We start from the raw sequence: 17,235 nt of genomic DNA, 5'->3' as shown, positions 1-17,235 counted from the left end.
TAAATAAACACACACACGCACACAAACACAGTGAGAGATGAGGAGACGGCTGCTGTGTTCCGAGCTCTGGCCCAACTTTACTATTTTGTGGGTATATCTTTTTGCACTAAATGTGACTCATTTCAGGAAATTAGTCGTGCGTCACTACTTCACCAGAGAGCCATTTGAACGTAAACTTTTTTTTATCAAAATGCCTTTTTTTGGGGCGGAAATGCCTTCTGGAACATATAAACTTTCATGTGCCTTAATAACAAAAGTATATTGCATCTCTAAAAACAAATAAAATAGTTTGAGCCTAGTTGATTTAGCCACAGAAAAAGACAGGTACCTTCCCGCTAGCTATGACTGGCTGAGATATCGGATTGGTCACCATGGCCTTTTTTTGCCTTTACCTCCCTTATCTCACCTCATTTGCTCACATCGTATATAGACTTGTTTATACTGTATTATTGACTGTATGTTTGTTTTACTCCATGTGTAACTCTGTGTCGTTGTATGTGTCGAACTGCTTTGCTTTATCTTGGCCAGGTCGCAATTGTAAATGAGAACTTGTTCTCAACTTGCCTACCTGGTTAAATAAAGGTGAAATAAATAAAAAAATAAAAATTTGCCCGCTACTGTCTATAATATGAGCTGGTTCGTAAGTGTAGATAGTCCTTTCTAACGCATCTTTTTTTAAAGATATCACTTTGTAGAACTGCAAAAAAGTGTTGCTCTCTACTTTCTGAAGGACTGAGTTTTGAAATCAGTGGAATTAAGAGTATGATAGCCAAGGAGATGGAGAATATTTTGGCATTTGATTGCAAATATGCAGAAGGAGTCGGAAAAAGGAACACCTGTCTCTGGATTATATCTTCAAGCTAAGGGGAACCATGGCATCCGTGACAGAAAGGGAGAAGTGTTCATCCATGTGTATGGTAAGATAGTCTAGCTAGCTACATTTTCAGATAATAAACATTTAAACTAGTCAGAAAGTAGTTTTTCAAATTAAAGCGTACCTACCGTTAGGTATCTAGCTAACGTTAGCTGGCTGGCTCGCTAACGTTGTGTGTGATCTGTGTAGTAATATTATTTGTATCTCAGAGTCATTTGCATTGCTAGTTATGGCCTACTATTAGCTAGCTAACATTGAACCTGGTTGGTTAGCTACCTGCAGATTCATGCAGGGTAGTATGGTTATGAGCTGGGATTGTGGTTCATTGTTTAGCTAGCTAGCTACATGTCTAAACAAAAGACTCCACTATGCAAGTAAACATTTCAATAGAATGTTCATGATGTCCCAGCAACAACTGTCGATAGACTTAGCTGGTAAGATAGTCTAGCTAGCTACATTTTCAGATAATAAACATTTAAACTAGTCAGAAAGTAGTTTATTTCAAATTAAAGCGTACCTACCGTTAGGTATCTAGCTAACGTTAGCTGGCTGGCTCGCTAACGGTGGGTGTGATCTGTGTAGTAATATTATTTGTATCTCAGAGCCATTTGCATTGCTAGTTATGGCTTACTATTAGCTATCTAACAATGAACCTGGTTGGTTAGCTACCTGCAGATTCATGCAGGGTAGTATGGTTATGAGCTGGGATTGTGGTTCATTGTTTAGCTAGCTAGCTACATGTCTAAGCAAAAGACTCCACTATGCAAGTAAACATTTCAATAGAATGTTCATGATGTCCCAGCAACAACTGTCGATAGACTTAGCTGGTAAATTCACTCTGGCTATGTACTTCGATTTCAGAGCACTCTCATCTGAGTGTGCTAGAGCGCAGAATAACTGATGAATTTACAAAATCTCAAAACCGTTGAATATGGCCAGTGTCAGTAAACGTTGGCAAAAAAAACGTAATTACATTTTGCCAGCAGTCACCAACGCTCTGGATAACATAAAAACCTAAAAATAAAAAAAAGCCTAACCAGCTCTGCTAGGGCGAGTAAAACAGTCAGAGTGAGCTGTTCTCTCATTTGTGTCTGGAAGGAACTAGCCAGTTAGTTTGTGTACTTGACTGCTGTTGTGAGGTCAGAACACTTGGATCAACCAGTGTCCAGTGTGCGCTCTGAATGCTCCGAGAGCAAAAGGCTCTGAATTTACAAATGAACAATCTGACATCTAATCAAATGGCTACCCAGACTATTTGCATTGCCCCCCCTTACAAACCAGACAATTTGCACCCCCCCCCCCCCCCATGCTACTCTCTGTTATTATCTATGCATAGTCACTCACTTTAATAACTCTACCTACATGTACATATTACCTCAATTACCTCAACTAACCGGTGCCGGTACCCCCTGTATATAGCCTCGCTATTGTTATTTTACTGCCGCTCTTTAACTACAGTGCTATGAAAAAGTATTTGCCCCTTTTTTTTTGTTTTGCTCATTTGTCACACTTAAATGTTTCAGATCATCAAACAAATTTAAATATTACACAAAGATAACACAAGTAAACACAAAATGCATTTTTTAAGTGATGATTTTATTTATTAAGGGAAAAAAGCTATCCGAACCTTCATGGCCCTATGTGACAAAGTAATTGCCCCCTAAACCTAATAACTGGTTGTGCCACCCTCAGCAGCAACAACATCAAATCAAGCATTTGCGATAACTGGCAATGAGTCATTCACATCGCTGTGGAGGAATTTTGGCCCACTCTTCTTTGCAGAATTGTTTTAATTCAGCCACATTGGAGGGTTTTCGAGCATGAACCGCCTTTTTAAGGTCATGCCACAGCATCTCAATCGGATTCAAGTCCGGCTTTGACTAGGCCACCCCAAAACCTTCATTTTGTTTTTTATAAGCCATTCAGAGGTGGACTTGCTGGTGTGTTTTGTTATATAAATATTCATACACATAGCTCATATAAACAAAGACATTCCGTCGTAAGAACACATACACCCAGCCAGAAGACTGACCCCCTCTTCCTTATATAAACACACATCTCATCTCCCTCTAACTGGCTGGTCCCAAGAGCAAAGAACTTTTGCTGTGCACCAATGGGGCCCGCTCTGGCTAGAGCAAGGCCCGCCTCCAACCCTCCGACCAGTCAAGAAGACCGAAACGACAAGACTCCACCTACTTTATTCTATGTATAAAAATGTATGTAACCATTGTATAGGCCTCTTTTTCACCTGGCTCCTTGCCGAGTTATGTGAACTAGGTCCGTGCACGTAAAACTGCGGGACAAGATATCTCTGACTCATTAAAACTGTCTTTTGTTACAACTGAAATCCACTCTGTCCAACGTCCGTGATTTAGTCTCAACTCTCCAGTTTTTGAACACTAACAGAATTGGTAGCAGAGTTTGGTTATTCTTGAATTCGATCTATTATAAGTTAGTGTGAGAGGACGAGACTGATCACGGCTAAAAAATCAGACGGAAGAGTGACTTCCCCAGCCATTCATCTTGCCTCAGGAAATCTGATCGGAGCGCTCTATATAAAGGTGAGCAGAGCCCGTTATATCGAAATCTGCATATTGTATTATAGTCTAAACCAAATTTTGATCAGAAAGTACTGGGCGTGAGTATGAATCGGTGCCCAAATTTTTTACATAAGAACCTAAGACATTGATTAAAGATATCTTGTTTTGTAAAAAAAAAAAATATATATATACATATTCTTATTAATGGGCCTATACTCAGTTATTTTAATAGGAATGTGTGAATTGTGATTGACCAATGTGTTAAATTCCTCCAGGGACCCTATTTGTTCTGAAATCTGCATAGAAAACTGTCCTAATTATATATGTATTGGGTTGTGTATAGAGGTGACGTTAAATAGTGGCTGTGTTTTAACACGTAATGGACACAATTATGGATGTTGGAAATTCAATGAGAATTTCATACGAATGAATGAATTATAGATGAACCGAATCTGCAAGTAAGGTCTTGTGGAGGTGTGGTTATAGATGAACCGAATCTGCAAGTAAGGTCTTGTGGAGGTGTGGTTATAGATGAACCGAATCTGCAAGTAAGGTCTTGTGGAGGTGTGGTTATAGTTTAATGATAGATGAACCGAATCTGCAAGTAAAAATTTCCTATTTTGATACGTTCTGTACTATCGAATAAGGTCTTGTGGAGGTGTGGTTATAGTTGAATGATAGATGAACCGGATCTGCAAGTAAAATCTCCTGTTGATACATATAACATCGAATAGGTCTTGTGGAGGTGTGGTTGGATTGAATGAATCTGCATGAAAAATGCCCTATTAAAAAAGCTGTGTATTATTTAATAGGTTTTGTAAGAGGTGTAGTCGAGTAGATACAGGATATGTAAGTTTGGCCTTCCACTAGACAGAGATCGGGAATGATGTGGCTATTGCACATCAAACAATAAACATAAGATGAACCAGAGTTGACATTCCATGATTTGGAGATGGGGGAAATTAAATTGAAAGAAACGTTTGTCGCGGAGTAGGTTGGGATACGTAACTGGGCTATTATGCACACGTGCTGGTAGACAAAGCCACCTTAGTATCGAATGGCCGTGCAATTTTGATTGACAGCAGCCGGGCCGAAATACTGATTTTCGTTTTTTTTTTCATTCCTGTTGATATTGCCTAAAGTTTTAAATTATTCTGACAATTGCTATAGAATCGCTGGAATTTACTGATATAAGTTCATAAAGGAACTTACTGAATTGTTTCTAGAAAGTATTTAAATAAGCCGCCGAGCTTAATACAGACTTTGTTTTACAGACGCTAAAAGCTACACACTGATTTTGGGGTTTTTCTATTCTATCCATATTTCCTAAATATATAGAATTATTCTGACAATTGCTATAGAATCGCTCGAATTTACTGATATAAGTTCATAAAGGAATTTACTGAATTGTTTACAGAAAGTATTTAAATAATTCACTGAACAACTCTTAGTTGTCTAGAAATTCTATCGATATTTCCTAAAGAGCTAGAATTACTCTGAAAATTGTTAGAGAACCGCATATATTCACTGATATATTGTTCCAAAAGGAAATCGCAGAATCATTTATAGAAAATACCTAAACGAATCGCTGAACAAATTCAAATAAAATACCGGTGAAATACACACGTGGCGGGCGTCACATATTGATAACCCCCTTTGTCTCGACCAGGGACAGGCTAAGCATACAACGATAGAAATAAACACCACATAGTAAGGATTGAATATACCTAAATAACGCATTATACACATTATCAGACGACTTAGATAACATGTCTGCAGCCATCACGCCCAAACAAATGATTGCAGTAGAAACTCAAGACCAAGGGGAGCAGCCAGATAACACTCAGATCGTGGCACAGACTGTCTCTCAGATGATCCAACAGCAGACAGCCCCACCACCCCATTACCCTCCCCCACAGCGGTATATCCTGCAGGCAACGGGCTCAACGAGGCCCCTACACTGGACCATACAGAGGGGGAAACTACCAGTGGTATAACTGAGGAATTCCCGGTCACTATGCCAGATATTGCACGAAACCACTCTCCCCGCAGCAACAGCAATGGAGAGAAAGAGGAAGAGGACGTGGAGGGGCACCAGGAAGAGGAAGAGGACCCTCTCCTAGACACATGCAGCAGGAGCAGCAAGATTACAACCAACCCTCCCACTTCAACACCTGATCACCCAGTAAGAATGATGAGGATGCCACTCCTGCCGATGACCACACTGTCTGAAGCCCAAGAAGTGTACTGGCTAAAATGCCTACCCACAGGGCCTGCCACCCCTCACATCCAGTTTAAGTTCAACCAACTGAAAGCTCAAATCTACACTCTGCACCCATATAAGACTCCCCAAGCTGAGATCCATTGCACACTCAATGCAACAGAAACTGATGACTGCCTCTACACTGCAGACTGGGACGAAGACATGATGCACCTGACCCCATCTATCAGGTGTTGTACCATTGGGTGTGGCCCAGAGGGGGTGGCAGCACCGGTCATCCTACGATCAAGGAACCTCCATGCACCCCTGGCCTGGACGGCTGAAGCATCAACAGCCATAGCACTCCTGAAAACGGATCTATCAGCGGCAGCAGCTCTGACTGCACCTGACTACAAGAACAAGTTCCATTTGGATGTTTCTGGAAGGGAAGGATTCACCTCATCCGTCCTATTCCAGAAACAAGAGGGGGAGAGAAGGGTCTTGATGTACTACTCTTCAAACTTGACCACATTGAGGTAGGACAGTCAACATGCTCCAGATACGTTGCTGCAGTAGCAAAAGCTATTGAAAAAAAACAGCTCACCTCGTGATGTCACCCTTCAATCAGCCATCATCCCTCAACCAGCATCGGCCAAATTAGCTGAAATCATCGGATTGACGCAGGTCCTCATCAGAGGAAAAGGAAAGACTGAATATCTATACAGACTCAGCCCATGCCCATGAAGCAGGCCACACTGATGGACCCAGAACTTTTATGAGAAACACATGGCCCCACACACGAAGGCAAACTAAAGACCCTCCAAAAAGGCCTCGCACATCTGGTGGCACCCTCACATAAAAAATATGACTGACTTATTTTATGACGATGATTTATTTTGTGACGAATGCAATGGTTGTGACAGACACAACCCAAAGAAACCATATCAAACACCAATGGGCTCATACGTAACACCTAATGCATGTTTTCAGGATATTAGTATAGACTACACCGACATGGGCCCCGAAAATTTATCTAAAGGCAAACTCTATCTCCTAGTCATAGTAGATAGGTTCTCCAAATGGGTAGAGGCAATAATAACAAAAGGGGAGGATGCTAGGTCAGTCTTTAAGTGGCTACAAACCAAACTAATACCCAGGTATGGCATCCCAAGACAAATCAAATTTGACAAATGGCTCACATTTAACAAACACCTGAGACAGGTGGAAGAAAGATTTGGCATAACCCACAGATTTGGATCTGTGTACAGGCCCCAATCCCAAAATCTGGTGGAACGTCAAACCAAAAGCTAAGATAGCTTTGGGATAATGACTGGTAGAGTCATGCATGGTCCACCAAGGGAGGGAGGTCATATGCCCGCCCTTGATGTACAACAAATTGTAATGTCTAATTATGTGAAAAAACTGACGGTTCTCTCTGCAGCACTCTCTACCCAGGTTCACAAGGTCCAGGAGGGGGAGCTGCCGGGGGACACGACACTACTGAAGGTAAAGGTTGGTGACGGGGTGAGGGTTACAGTCCACAAGAGAAAGTGGCTGGAACCCAGGTGGACTGGACCGTACGAAGTGAAGGAGGTTACTTCACACTCAGTCCAGGTCAAAGGTAAATCAGGCACACCTTGACACCGCCTTACACATTGCACCCCAGCCCCAATTCCTTCTAGAACACTGACTGAAGTCAGAGCTGATTTGAGCGGCCTAAATTCGATTCCAAATGAAGACACTCCTTCCTCAGGTGATGCGGCATCAAACTCCGCCTCCCCTGAGAAGGGAACCTCGCCCAGTTAGAGGGAAATTTCTCCCTCTCTGGGTGAGGCTGGGGATATCTGGTCCCTTATTTGTGATATTCATACTGATATTTGGAGTAACCCTAGGACTTTCACATGGTTAATTGAACAACTATTTCACCCTGCCACATCACATACACCAACCCCTACACATGTCCCTAACTCCTTTCCTGATATCACTCCCTCCAATCACTCCCGTCCCAAACGTAGCACTACACCTACAGACCCACCATGCAAATCAGACAAGGTTAGGAGCACCACCTTATGTATACCCACGATTGCAACCGCCACCTTTCTGCTATAGTTTTCACGTCTAATAGATGTGAAGAGGGGGATTTGTTATATAAATATTCATACACATAGCTCATATAAACAAAGACATTCCGTCGTAAGAACACATACACCCAGCCAGAAGACTGACCCCCTCTTCCTTATATAAACACACATCTCATCTCCCTCTAACTGGCTGGTCCCAAGAGCAAAGAACTTTTGCTGTGCACCAATGGGGCCCGCTCTGGCTAGAGCAAGGCCCGCCTCCAACCCTCCGACCAGTCAAGAAGACCGAAACGACAAGACTCCACCTACTTTATTCTATGTATAAAAATGTATGTAACCATTGTATAGGCCTCTTTTTCACCTGGCTCCTTGCCGAGTTATGTGAACTAGGTCCGTGCACGTAAAACTGCGGGACAAGATATCTCTGACTCATTAAAACTGTCTTTTGTTACAACTGAAATCCACTCTGTCCAACGTCCGTGATTTAGTCTCAACTCTCCAGTTTTTGAACACTAACAGTTTCGGATCATTGTCCTGCTGCAGAACCCAAGTGAGCTTCTGGTTGAGGTCACGAACTGATGGCCGGATATTCTCCTTCAGGATTTTTTGGTAGAGAGCAGAATGCCAACACCTCATTTGGCCGCCTTTCGTTCCAGTTCTCTGCTGCCTGTGACTGGAACGAATTGCAAAAATCGCTGAAGTTGGAGACTTTTATCTCCCTCACCAACTTCAAACATCTGCTATCTGAGCAGCTAACCGATCGCTGCAGCTGTACATAGTCTATCGGTAAATAGCCCACCCATTTTTACCTAACTCATCCCCATACTGTTTTTATTTATTTACTTTTCTGCTCTTTTGCACACCAATATCTCTACCTGTACATGACCATCTGATCATTTATCACTCCAGTGTTATTAATCTGCAAAATTTTAATTATTTGCCTACCTCCTCATGCCTTTTGCACACAATGTATATAGACTCTCCTTTTTTTCTACTGTGTTATTGACTTGTTAATTGTTTACTCCATGTGTAACTCTGTGTTGTCTGTTCACACTGCTATGCTTTATCTTGGCCAGGTCGCAGTTGCAAATGAGAACTTGTTCTCAACTAGCCTACCTGGTTAAATAAAGGTTAAATATATATATTTTTTAAATGGTTCCATCAATCACAGCAAGTCGTCCAAGTCCTGAAGCAGCAAAGCAGCCCCACACCACCACCATATTTGACTGTTGGTATGATGTTCTATTTCTGAAATGCTGTGTTACTTTTACGCCAGATGTAAAGGGACGCACAACTTCCAAAAAGTGCAACTGTTGTCTCGTCAGTCCACAGAATATTTTCCCAATAGTCTTGGGGATCATCAAGATGTTTTTTGCCAAAAGTGAGACGAGCCTTTATGTTCTTTTTGGTCAGCAGTGGTTTTCGCCTTGGAACTCTGCTATGGATGCCATGTTTGCCCAGTCTCTTTCTTATGGATGAGTCATGAACACTGACCTTAACTGAGGCAAGTAAGACCTGCTGTTCTTTAGATGTTGTTGTGGGTTCTTTTGTGACCTCTTGGATGAGTCGTCGCTTTCGCTCTTGGGGTAAGTTTGGTAGGCCGGCCACTCCTGGGAAGGTTCACCACTGTTCCAAATTTTCTCCATTTGTGGATAATGGCTCTCATCGTGGTTCGCTGGAGTCCCAAAGCTTTAGAAATGGCTTTGTAACTCTTTCCATACTGATAGATGTCAATTACTTTGTTTCTCATCTGTTCCTGAATTTCTTTGGATTGTGGAATGATGACTTGCTTTCTAAGATCTTTTGACTTTCATCCAATGTAAAAAAAATAAAAAATAAAATGTTGCTACATAAAACCGAATCGAGCCGGTTGGTCACAAATGTGTCCTCTATCATGACCAACAACAACTTTTTAACATCAGATCGGCAGTTACTAACCTAAATTACAGCTTCAACTTCAAATTTGACTCATCTGCCCTGGGCTCTTTGTGTAATTCCGACACAATTTTCAAACTACCCAAGAGGAAATGGCAGTGAAAAAAAGGCTTGAGGGGGAGTCTTGACGAGATTAACGCGAAATGGAAAACGGCCACCTCTTCCCTCCATTCTACTGGCCAATGTATAGTCACTTGATAATAAGATGAGCTCCGATCGCGAATTTACTCTCATAAAACTGTAATATTATCTGCTTTTCTGAAACATGGCTTTCGGACAAGATACCCCCCATGGATATCCAACTCGATGGATTCTCCATTCACCAAGCGGACATGCTTTGGATTCAGAGAAATCGAGAGGGGGAGGGGTATGCCTCTTCATCAACAGCAAATGGTGTGCTGACTCAACCCATTGTTCATCCGTCTTGGAATACGTGATTGTCAAATACTGACCCTTCTAGCTCCCGAGAGAGCTGTTATCTTGACTGCAGTATATATTCCACCTCAGGACAAGAAAAAAGGAAGCTGGCACTTAAACTGTACAAGGCTATAAACAAGAAGGAAACCATGCACCCGGAAGATGCTTTCCTTGTTGCTGGGGATTTTAAATTCAGCATCATTAAGACATGTAATGCCCAACTTCCATCAAAACATCTCTTTTGCCACTAGCGGCCATAAAGTCCTATACCACTGTAACTCTACCCACAAGCATGCATACAAGGCCCTCCCTCGTCCCCTTTCAGCAAATCAGATCATAACTCTACACTCCTGCTTTCTGTCTGCAAGCAGAAGCTCAAACAGGAAGTACCTGTGACACGCTCCATAGAGAAATGGTACTCGATTCAGAGGCTATGCTAGAGGACTGCTTTGCTAGAACTGACTGGGATATTTCGAGGAGTCCACTGATAGCATGGACAAGGAAACCACCTCAGTCACCGGTTTCATTAGTAAAGGCATTGTTCGCTACTTCGCCAATCAAAAGCCCTGGATTAACACATCATTTGGGGCTAGGCCAAAGGACAGGGCTATCAGACACAGGGCTATTGCAGCCAACCCTGAGGCTACGACTGAGGACACAAACAAGAAGTCCCACTACGACCTCTGCAGAGCCATCAAACAAGCAAAAGGACAATATAGGAACAAGATGAAGAACTATTATATAGGCTCCAATGCCCGCCGGATGTGGCAGGGGCTACGATCCATTAAGGATTACAAAGGAAGACACATACATGACCTGCCCACCAATGTCTCTCCTTCTCCCAGTTTGTTATCCCCATGTCTCAAGCTGACCACCACCATTCTTGTTCCCAAAAACTCTAAGGCTACCTGCGCCACAATAACTACCGCCCTGTAGCACTCACATCTGTAATCATGAAATGTTTTGAAAGGCTGGTTAATGCACACATCAACTCCATCATCCCAGACCCACTCCAATTTGCATACCACCCCTAAAGATCCATATACAATGCAATCTAAATTGCACTCCACACTTCCCTCCCCCAACTAGATGAGAGGAAAACCTATGTGAGAATGCTGTTCATGGGCCTCCCGGGTGGCACAGTGGTCCAACAATGCAGTTAAAAAAAAAATATGAATAAGAAATAGAATTAACAAGTAATTAAAGAGCAGCAGTAAAATAACAATAGTGAGACTATATACAGGGGGGTAACGGTACAGAGTCAATGTGAGGGGGCACCAGTTAGTGGAGGTAATTGGGGTAATATATACATGTAGGTAGAGTTATTAAAGGGACTATGCATAGATGATAACAACAGAGAGTATCAGCAGTGTAAAAGAGGAGTAAGGGAATGCAAATAGTCTGGGTAGTCATTTGATTAGATGTTAAGGAGTCTTATGGCTTGGGGGTGGAAGCTGTGTAGAAGCCTCTTGGACCTTGACTTGGCGCTCCAGGACTGCTTGCCATGCGGTAGCAGAGAGAACAGCCACATCCGACGAGCGTCAGAGACGGTTTTAGTACGGTTTAATCTTAGTCCTGTATTGACGCTTTGCCTGTTTGATGGTTCGTTGGAGGGCATAGTGGGATTTCTTATAAGATTCCGGGTTAGAGTCTCACTCCTTGAAAGAGGCAGCTCTAGCCTTTAGCTCAGTGAGGATGTTGCCTGTAATCCATGACTTTTGGTTGGGAAATATACGTACGGTCACTGTGGGACGATGTCTTCGATGCACTTATTGATGAAGGCAATGACTGATGTGGTGTACTCCTCAATGCCATCGCAGGAATCCAGGAACATATTCCAGTCTGTGCTATCAAAACAGTCCTGTAGCTTAGCATCTGCTTTATCTGACCACTTCTTTATTGATCGACTCACTGGTGCCTCCTGCTTAGATTTTTGCTTGTAAGCAGGAATCAGGAGGATATAATTATGGTCAGATTTGCCTTATGGAGGGAGAGCTTTGTATGCGTCTCTGTGTGTGGAGTAAAGGTGGTCCAGTTTTTTTCCCCTCTGGTTGCACATTTAACATGCTGATAGAAATTAGGTAAAAACGGATTTAAGTTTCCCTGCATTAAAGTCCCTGGCCACTAGGAGCACCACCTCTGGGTGAGTGTTTTCCTGTTTGCTTATTGCAGAATACAGCTCATTCAATGCTGTCTTAGTGCCAGCATCAGTCTGGTGGTATGTAGACAGCTATGGAAAATTCAGAAGAAAACTCTCTAGGTAGATAGAGTATCTCATGATAAGCTGTGGCCCACACTACCTCAGGGAAACAAAATCTCAAAACCTCCTTAGATATCGTGCACCAGCTGTTATTTACAAAAATACATATTCCGCCGCCCTTTGTCTTACCAGACACTGCTGTTCTATCCTGCAGATACAGCTTATCAGCCACGACCCCCCGTGAAGCATTGCACGTTTGCTAGCAGAATGGAAGTTAGTGGGGGTTTATTCGATCGCCTATGAATTCTCAGAAAGCAGCCCTCAGAAGGCAGTAATCGCAGTACTGACGTCCAGAAGTTATTTTCGGTCGTAAGAGACGGTAGCAGCAACATTATATACAAAATAAGTTACAAACAACGCAAAGAAACAAAGAAATAAATAAACAGGAACACTTAAAACGTCAGGAACACTTAAAACGTCAGTCTTCTTCTCCGGCGCCATCTTTACATCACATACTCGGCAAAAATGAAATATGAGTTAGAAAAAGAAATCACCATCTTAGAAAAAGCCCATAAAAAAATGTCCAAGGCAAAGAAGAAAATAACAGGCAGAAATATGGCAGAAATATGATCTTTCACTTTTGAAGAGAGCAAACAACTACATGTAAAACTCATAGCCCTTAAAAAAATACACGTAAGGATACAAATGCTTTAATTAGAAACAACAATGCTATTAATGACAATTTTAAAAGCTTCTATGAAAATCGATATAAATCAGAATTAAAGAACAGTTGGACTGATCTTACAGCCTTCTTAGACAATCATGAAGCAGCTATCACCAGACAAAAAAAATAGAACAAATTAATATTACAACACTTAAAACATTTGCGCAAAGAAAAGCACCAAGTATGGACAGCTTTCCCATATAATAGTATTGAACATTCTAGACAAAGTAGCACCCCATACTTACACAGGACAACATACATAACTCAATTCAGTACTCCCTAGTTCTATGTATTTGTATATTTTAGGGATCCCCATTATTATTAAAAGCAGCAGCTACTCTTCCTGGTATCAAACATACATTACATATAAAACAGTACATCATATAACATTATTACACATCAACACAAAATCTTTAATACCACCATACAACAATGCATACGTATGCATGCGTCTACCTTTGTGTGTCTCTCTTCACAGTCCCCGTTGTTCCATAAGGTGTATTTTTACCTGTTTAAAAAAAAATCTGATGCGGAATAGAGTCCCATGTAGTCATGGCTCTATGTAGTACTGTGCACCTCCCTTAGTCCGTTCTGGACTTGAGGACTGTGAAGAGACCTCTGGTGAAGAGGTCGACCGATTATAAAATCGGTATCGATACCGATTATTGGAGGACCAAAAAAAAGCCTATACCGATTAAATCGGCCGATTTTTTTATTTTTATTTGTAATAATGACAGTTACAACAATACTGAATGAACACTTATTTGAACTTAATATAATACATAAAATCAATTTAGCCTCAAATAATGAAACATGTTAAATTTGGTTTAAATAATGCAAAAACAAAGTGTTGGACCCTCGAAGCAGCGTTACCCATGCAGAGCAAGGGGAACAACCACTCCAAGTCTCAGAGCGAGTGACGTTTAAAACGCTATTAGCGCGCACCCCGCTAACTAGCTAGCCATTTCACATCGGTTACACCAGCCTAATCTCAGGAGTTGACAGGCTTGAAGTCATAAACAGCTCAATGCTTGAGCACAACGAAGAGCTGCTGGCAAAAGGCACGAAAGTGCTGTTTGAATCAATGCTTACGAGCCTGCTACTGCCTATCACCTGTCATGACGTTGGCCTGGGGGGGGGGGGTTTATGACAGTCATAAATACCTCTTCCTGAATTTTTCCTCTACCCTACTTAGGTTACATTTGCAAAACCCTTGGTTAAAGGCACAGTCAACTTAGTTTTTGTAAACGTCTGACGCACTGAAATTGTAATAAAGTGAGATAAGTGAAATAATCTGTCTGTAAATTTTTGGGGCAAAAATTGGCTTGTGTCATGCAAAGTAGATGTCCTAACCGACTTGCAAAAACTATAATTTGTTAACAAGAAATTTGTAGATTAATGACTCCAACCTAAGTGTATGTAAACTTCTGACTTCAACTGTACATACTGAAGATGGGCATGCTTACCCCCAGAATATTTTACATGTCTATTTTCAAAGGATAAAGCTAAGAACATTAACAATTTCATAGTTAAGAATAGGGATGCACATTTTGGGGAATATTCAGAGGTGGAAACTGTGGGAATTAACGGGAATTTGGGGGAATTAACGGATATATATGCAAATTAATATTAATAACATTTTAAGTGTAGATGTTTTTTGCATTGGATATATTCACCATATCATATGGATACAGAAACATAAACCTTTTACCTTAAGTAGATAACTGCAAATTATTAAATCCTTCTAATAAAAAATGTAAAAAACGATTTAGTTACAAATTGAACTTTAATTGAGTTGACTCTTCACATGGGATGATTTCCTTGACTAACAGAAGGCAATATTGAATGATCCCAATGATACATGATCACATCTCCCAAAAACATTTTCAACATACATTCTGTAAATTGATAGTCTAGAAACTAAAGATGTGGTTGTCTTCGTCTCAGGCTTCCATGTCTTCTCCCTGGACCTCCTCAATATCCACCTCTTGAACATCTGACTGAGAACATCAAACTCTGAGGCCTCATCTTCAACGTCACTTTCCAAACTTGATGAGGATGGCTCGATGTCAGGCTCAAAAAGCTTCAAATTTGCCCAGATGGCCACCAATTTTTCAACTCTTGTGTTGGTCAGCCTGTTGTGTGCTTTGGTGTGTGTTCCCAAACAAGGACCAGTTGCGCTCTGAGGCGGCTGATGTTGGTGGGATTTGGATGATTATGAAGGCAACAGGGGGAAAATGCCTCAGATCCACAAAGTCCCTTCCACCAGGTATGTTGAGATATGTTGAGATGAGTGAGATACCATGAGATATGTTGGCATGACTGCCATATTGCATCTCCATCCCAAATCCCTTGCTTGGAAGTGTACATCGCCAGACTGCCAATAACCCTGCCCAGATCCAGGCCAAGGTGGCGAGACAAGGTAGTGATGACACCATAGGCCTTGTAGATCTCTGCACCAGACAGGATGCTCTTTCCAGCATACTTGGGGTCCAACATGTATGGCTTCAGGCAGAAGTCTTCACGCTTTTTGATGTATTTCAGAACTGCAGTTTCCTCTGCTTGGAGCAACAGTGAAATGGACAGGGCAGTACGGAATTCTTCTCTTACATCTGCAAGCAGAGTCTGAACATCAGACAGGGTGGCATTACCTCCCTCAATCCGTCCAATGGCTACTGCTATAGGTTTCAGGAGTTTCAGGCTGCTTACCACTCTCTCTCAAAATACATCATCAAGGAGGATCCTCTTGATGGGGCAGACTGTGATATGGCCATTTCATGGAGACTCCTTCCCCTTCAGGAGACTGTCAAACATGATGACAACACCACCCCAACTGGTGTTGCTGGGCAGCTTCAATGTGGTGCTCATATTCTTCTCACTTTGCTTGGTGGGGGAGATTGCTGCTATAACTTGATGACCCTTCACATACCGAACCATTTCCTTTGCTCTCTTGTAGCGTGTATCCATTGTTTTCAGTGCCATGATGTCCTTGAGGAGCAGAGTCAATGCATGAGCAGCACAGCCAATGGGTGTGATGTGAGGGTAGGACTCCTCCACTTTAGACCAAGCAGCCTTCATGTTCACAGCATTGTCTGGCACCAGTGCAAATACCTTCTGTGGTCCAAGGTCACTGATGACAGCCTTCAGCTCATCTGCAATGTAGAGACCGGTGTGTCTGTTGTCCCTTGTGACTGTGCTCTTGTAGAATAGTGGTTGAGGGGTAGAGATGATGTAGTTAATTATTCCTTGCCCACGAACATTCGACCACCCATCAGAGATGATTGCAATACAGGCTTCTTTCTCTATGATTTGCTTGACCTTCACTTGAACTCTGTTGAACTCTGCATCCATCAAATGAGTAGATAAAGGATGTCTGGTTGGAGGGGTGTATGCTGGGCGAAGAACATTCAGAAATGTCTTCCAATACACATTGCCTGTGAGCATCAGAGGTGAAACAGTTGCATACAGAGCTCGAGCAAGTCATTCATCAGCATTTCTCTGACTACGTTCCTCCATTGAGTCAAAAAAAAAACTTCTGATTCCAGGAGGACCATGAGCTGTTGCTATCGATAAGGTGACTGATTCATATTTGACCTTGAATAGAAGTAGAGGGACTTTTGTTAGAGGTTGCTGGTTGTGAGCGCTGAGTGATCTTTATGCACTTGACCAGATGATTCTGCATCTTTGTTGCATTCTTCACATATGATTTGGCACAGTATTTGCAGATGTACACAGCTTTTCCTTCTACATTAGCTGCAGTGAAATGTCTCCACACCTCAGATAGTGCCCGAGGCATTTCCTGTAAAGATTAGGGGGAAAAAAAATGTTAAAAAAACAAATACAATTCCATGTACAGATAAATAGTTAGATTAAATAACTCCTTTGTAAGATACATGTTTTAAAATGAAACGTGTAAGGAAACAGGTGAATTTACACTCAGTTAGCAGGCTCAAGCAAGCTAAATGGTACATGGTATCAAAAACTAACAAGCAGAAATTGTTAACAAGTTAGAAATGCTTTAAAACACACTTTGCTGTAGGCTACTATTTACTAGTTAACAAAAAATAATGTATGTCATATAAAATATATTCCCCCCACCCAGTATTGTCATCAAAACTTACCAGAAAGCATGTAGTCCTTGGCTTAGACAGTGTAGTAGTAGTGTGGGCTCAATAGCATCTCATTGGTGTGCAAGATCTTGAGAATCAGCTGTACATGTGATGGAAGAGTGCACTGTGCATGCAGAGGGTTGCAATTCTATTGA

At 41.8% G+C, this 17,235-nt stretch overlaps 2 protein-coding genes across 3 annotated transcripts in view; one reads left to right on the top strand and one right to left on the bottom strand.

Annotated features, from left to right (window-relative positions):
• Window positions 1-17,235, bottom strand: part of homer1b (homer scaffold protein 1b) — a 124,841-nt gene that overhangs the window by 91,509 nt on the left and 16,097 nt on the right. The window lies entirely within an intron of this gene.
• LOC149982916 (uncharacterized) lies at window positions 2,822-8,155 on the top strand. 2 transcript variants are annotated; one of them, XM_090239349.1, is made up of 2 exons: window positions 2,822-3,933; window positions 4,073-8,155. In XM_090239349.1, exon 2 carries the CDS (start codon window positions 5,432-5,434, stop codon window positions 6,152-6,154), a length of 723 nt encoding a protein of 240 aa, XP_090095475.1. In that variant the 5' UTR covers window positions 2,822-3,933; window positions 4,073-5,431; the 3' UTR covers window positions 6,155-8,155. The 2 variants fall into 2 exon arrangements, with proteins under 2 accessions (XP_090095475.1, XP_090095474.1); XM_090239348.1 differs by having other exon boundaries at window positions 2,822-3,978.

The sequence above is a fragment of the Oncorhynchus mykiss genome, chromosome 6, assembly GCF_057628025.1.
Source record: "Oncorhynchus mykiss isolate SJ-2025 chromosome 6, ASM5762802v1, whole genome shotgun sequence".
In the NCBI taxonomy this organism is placed as follows: domain Eukaryota; kingdom Metazoa; phylum Chordata; class Actinopteri; order Salmoniformes; family Salmonidae; genus Oncorhynchus; species Oncorhynchus mykiss.
This window is presented reverse-complemented; position numbering and strand designations above follow the sequence as displayed.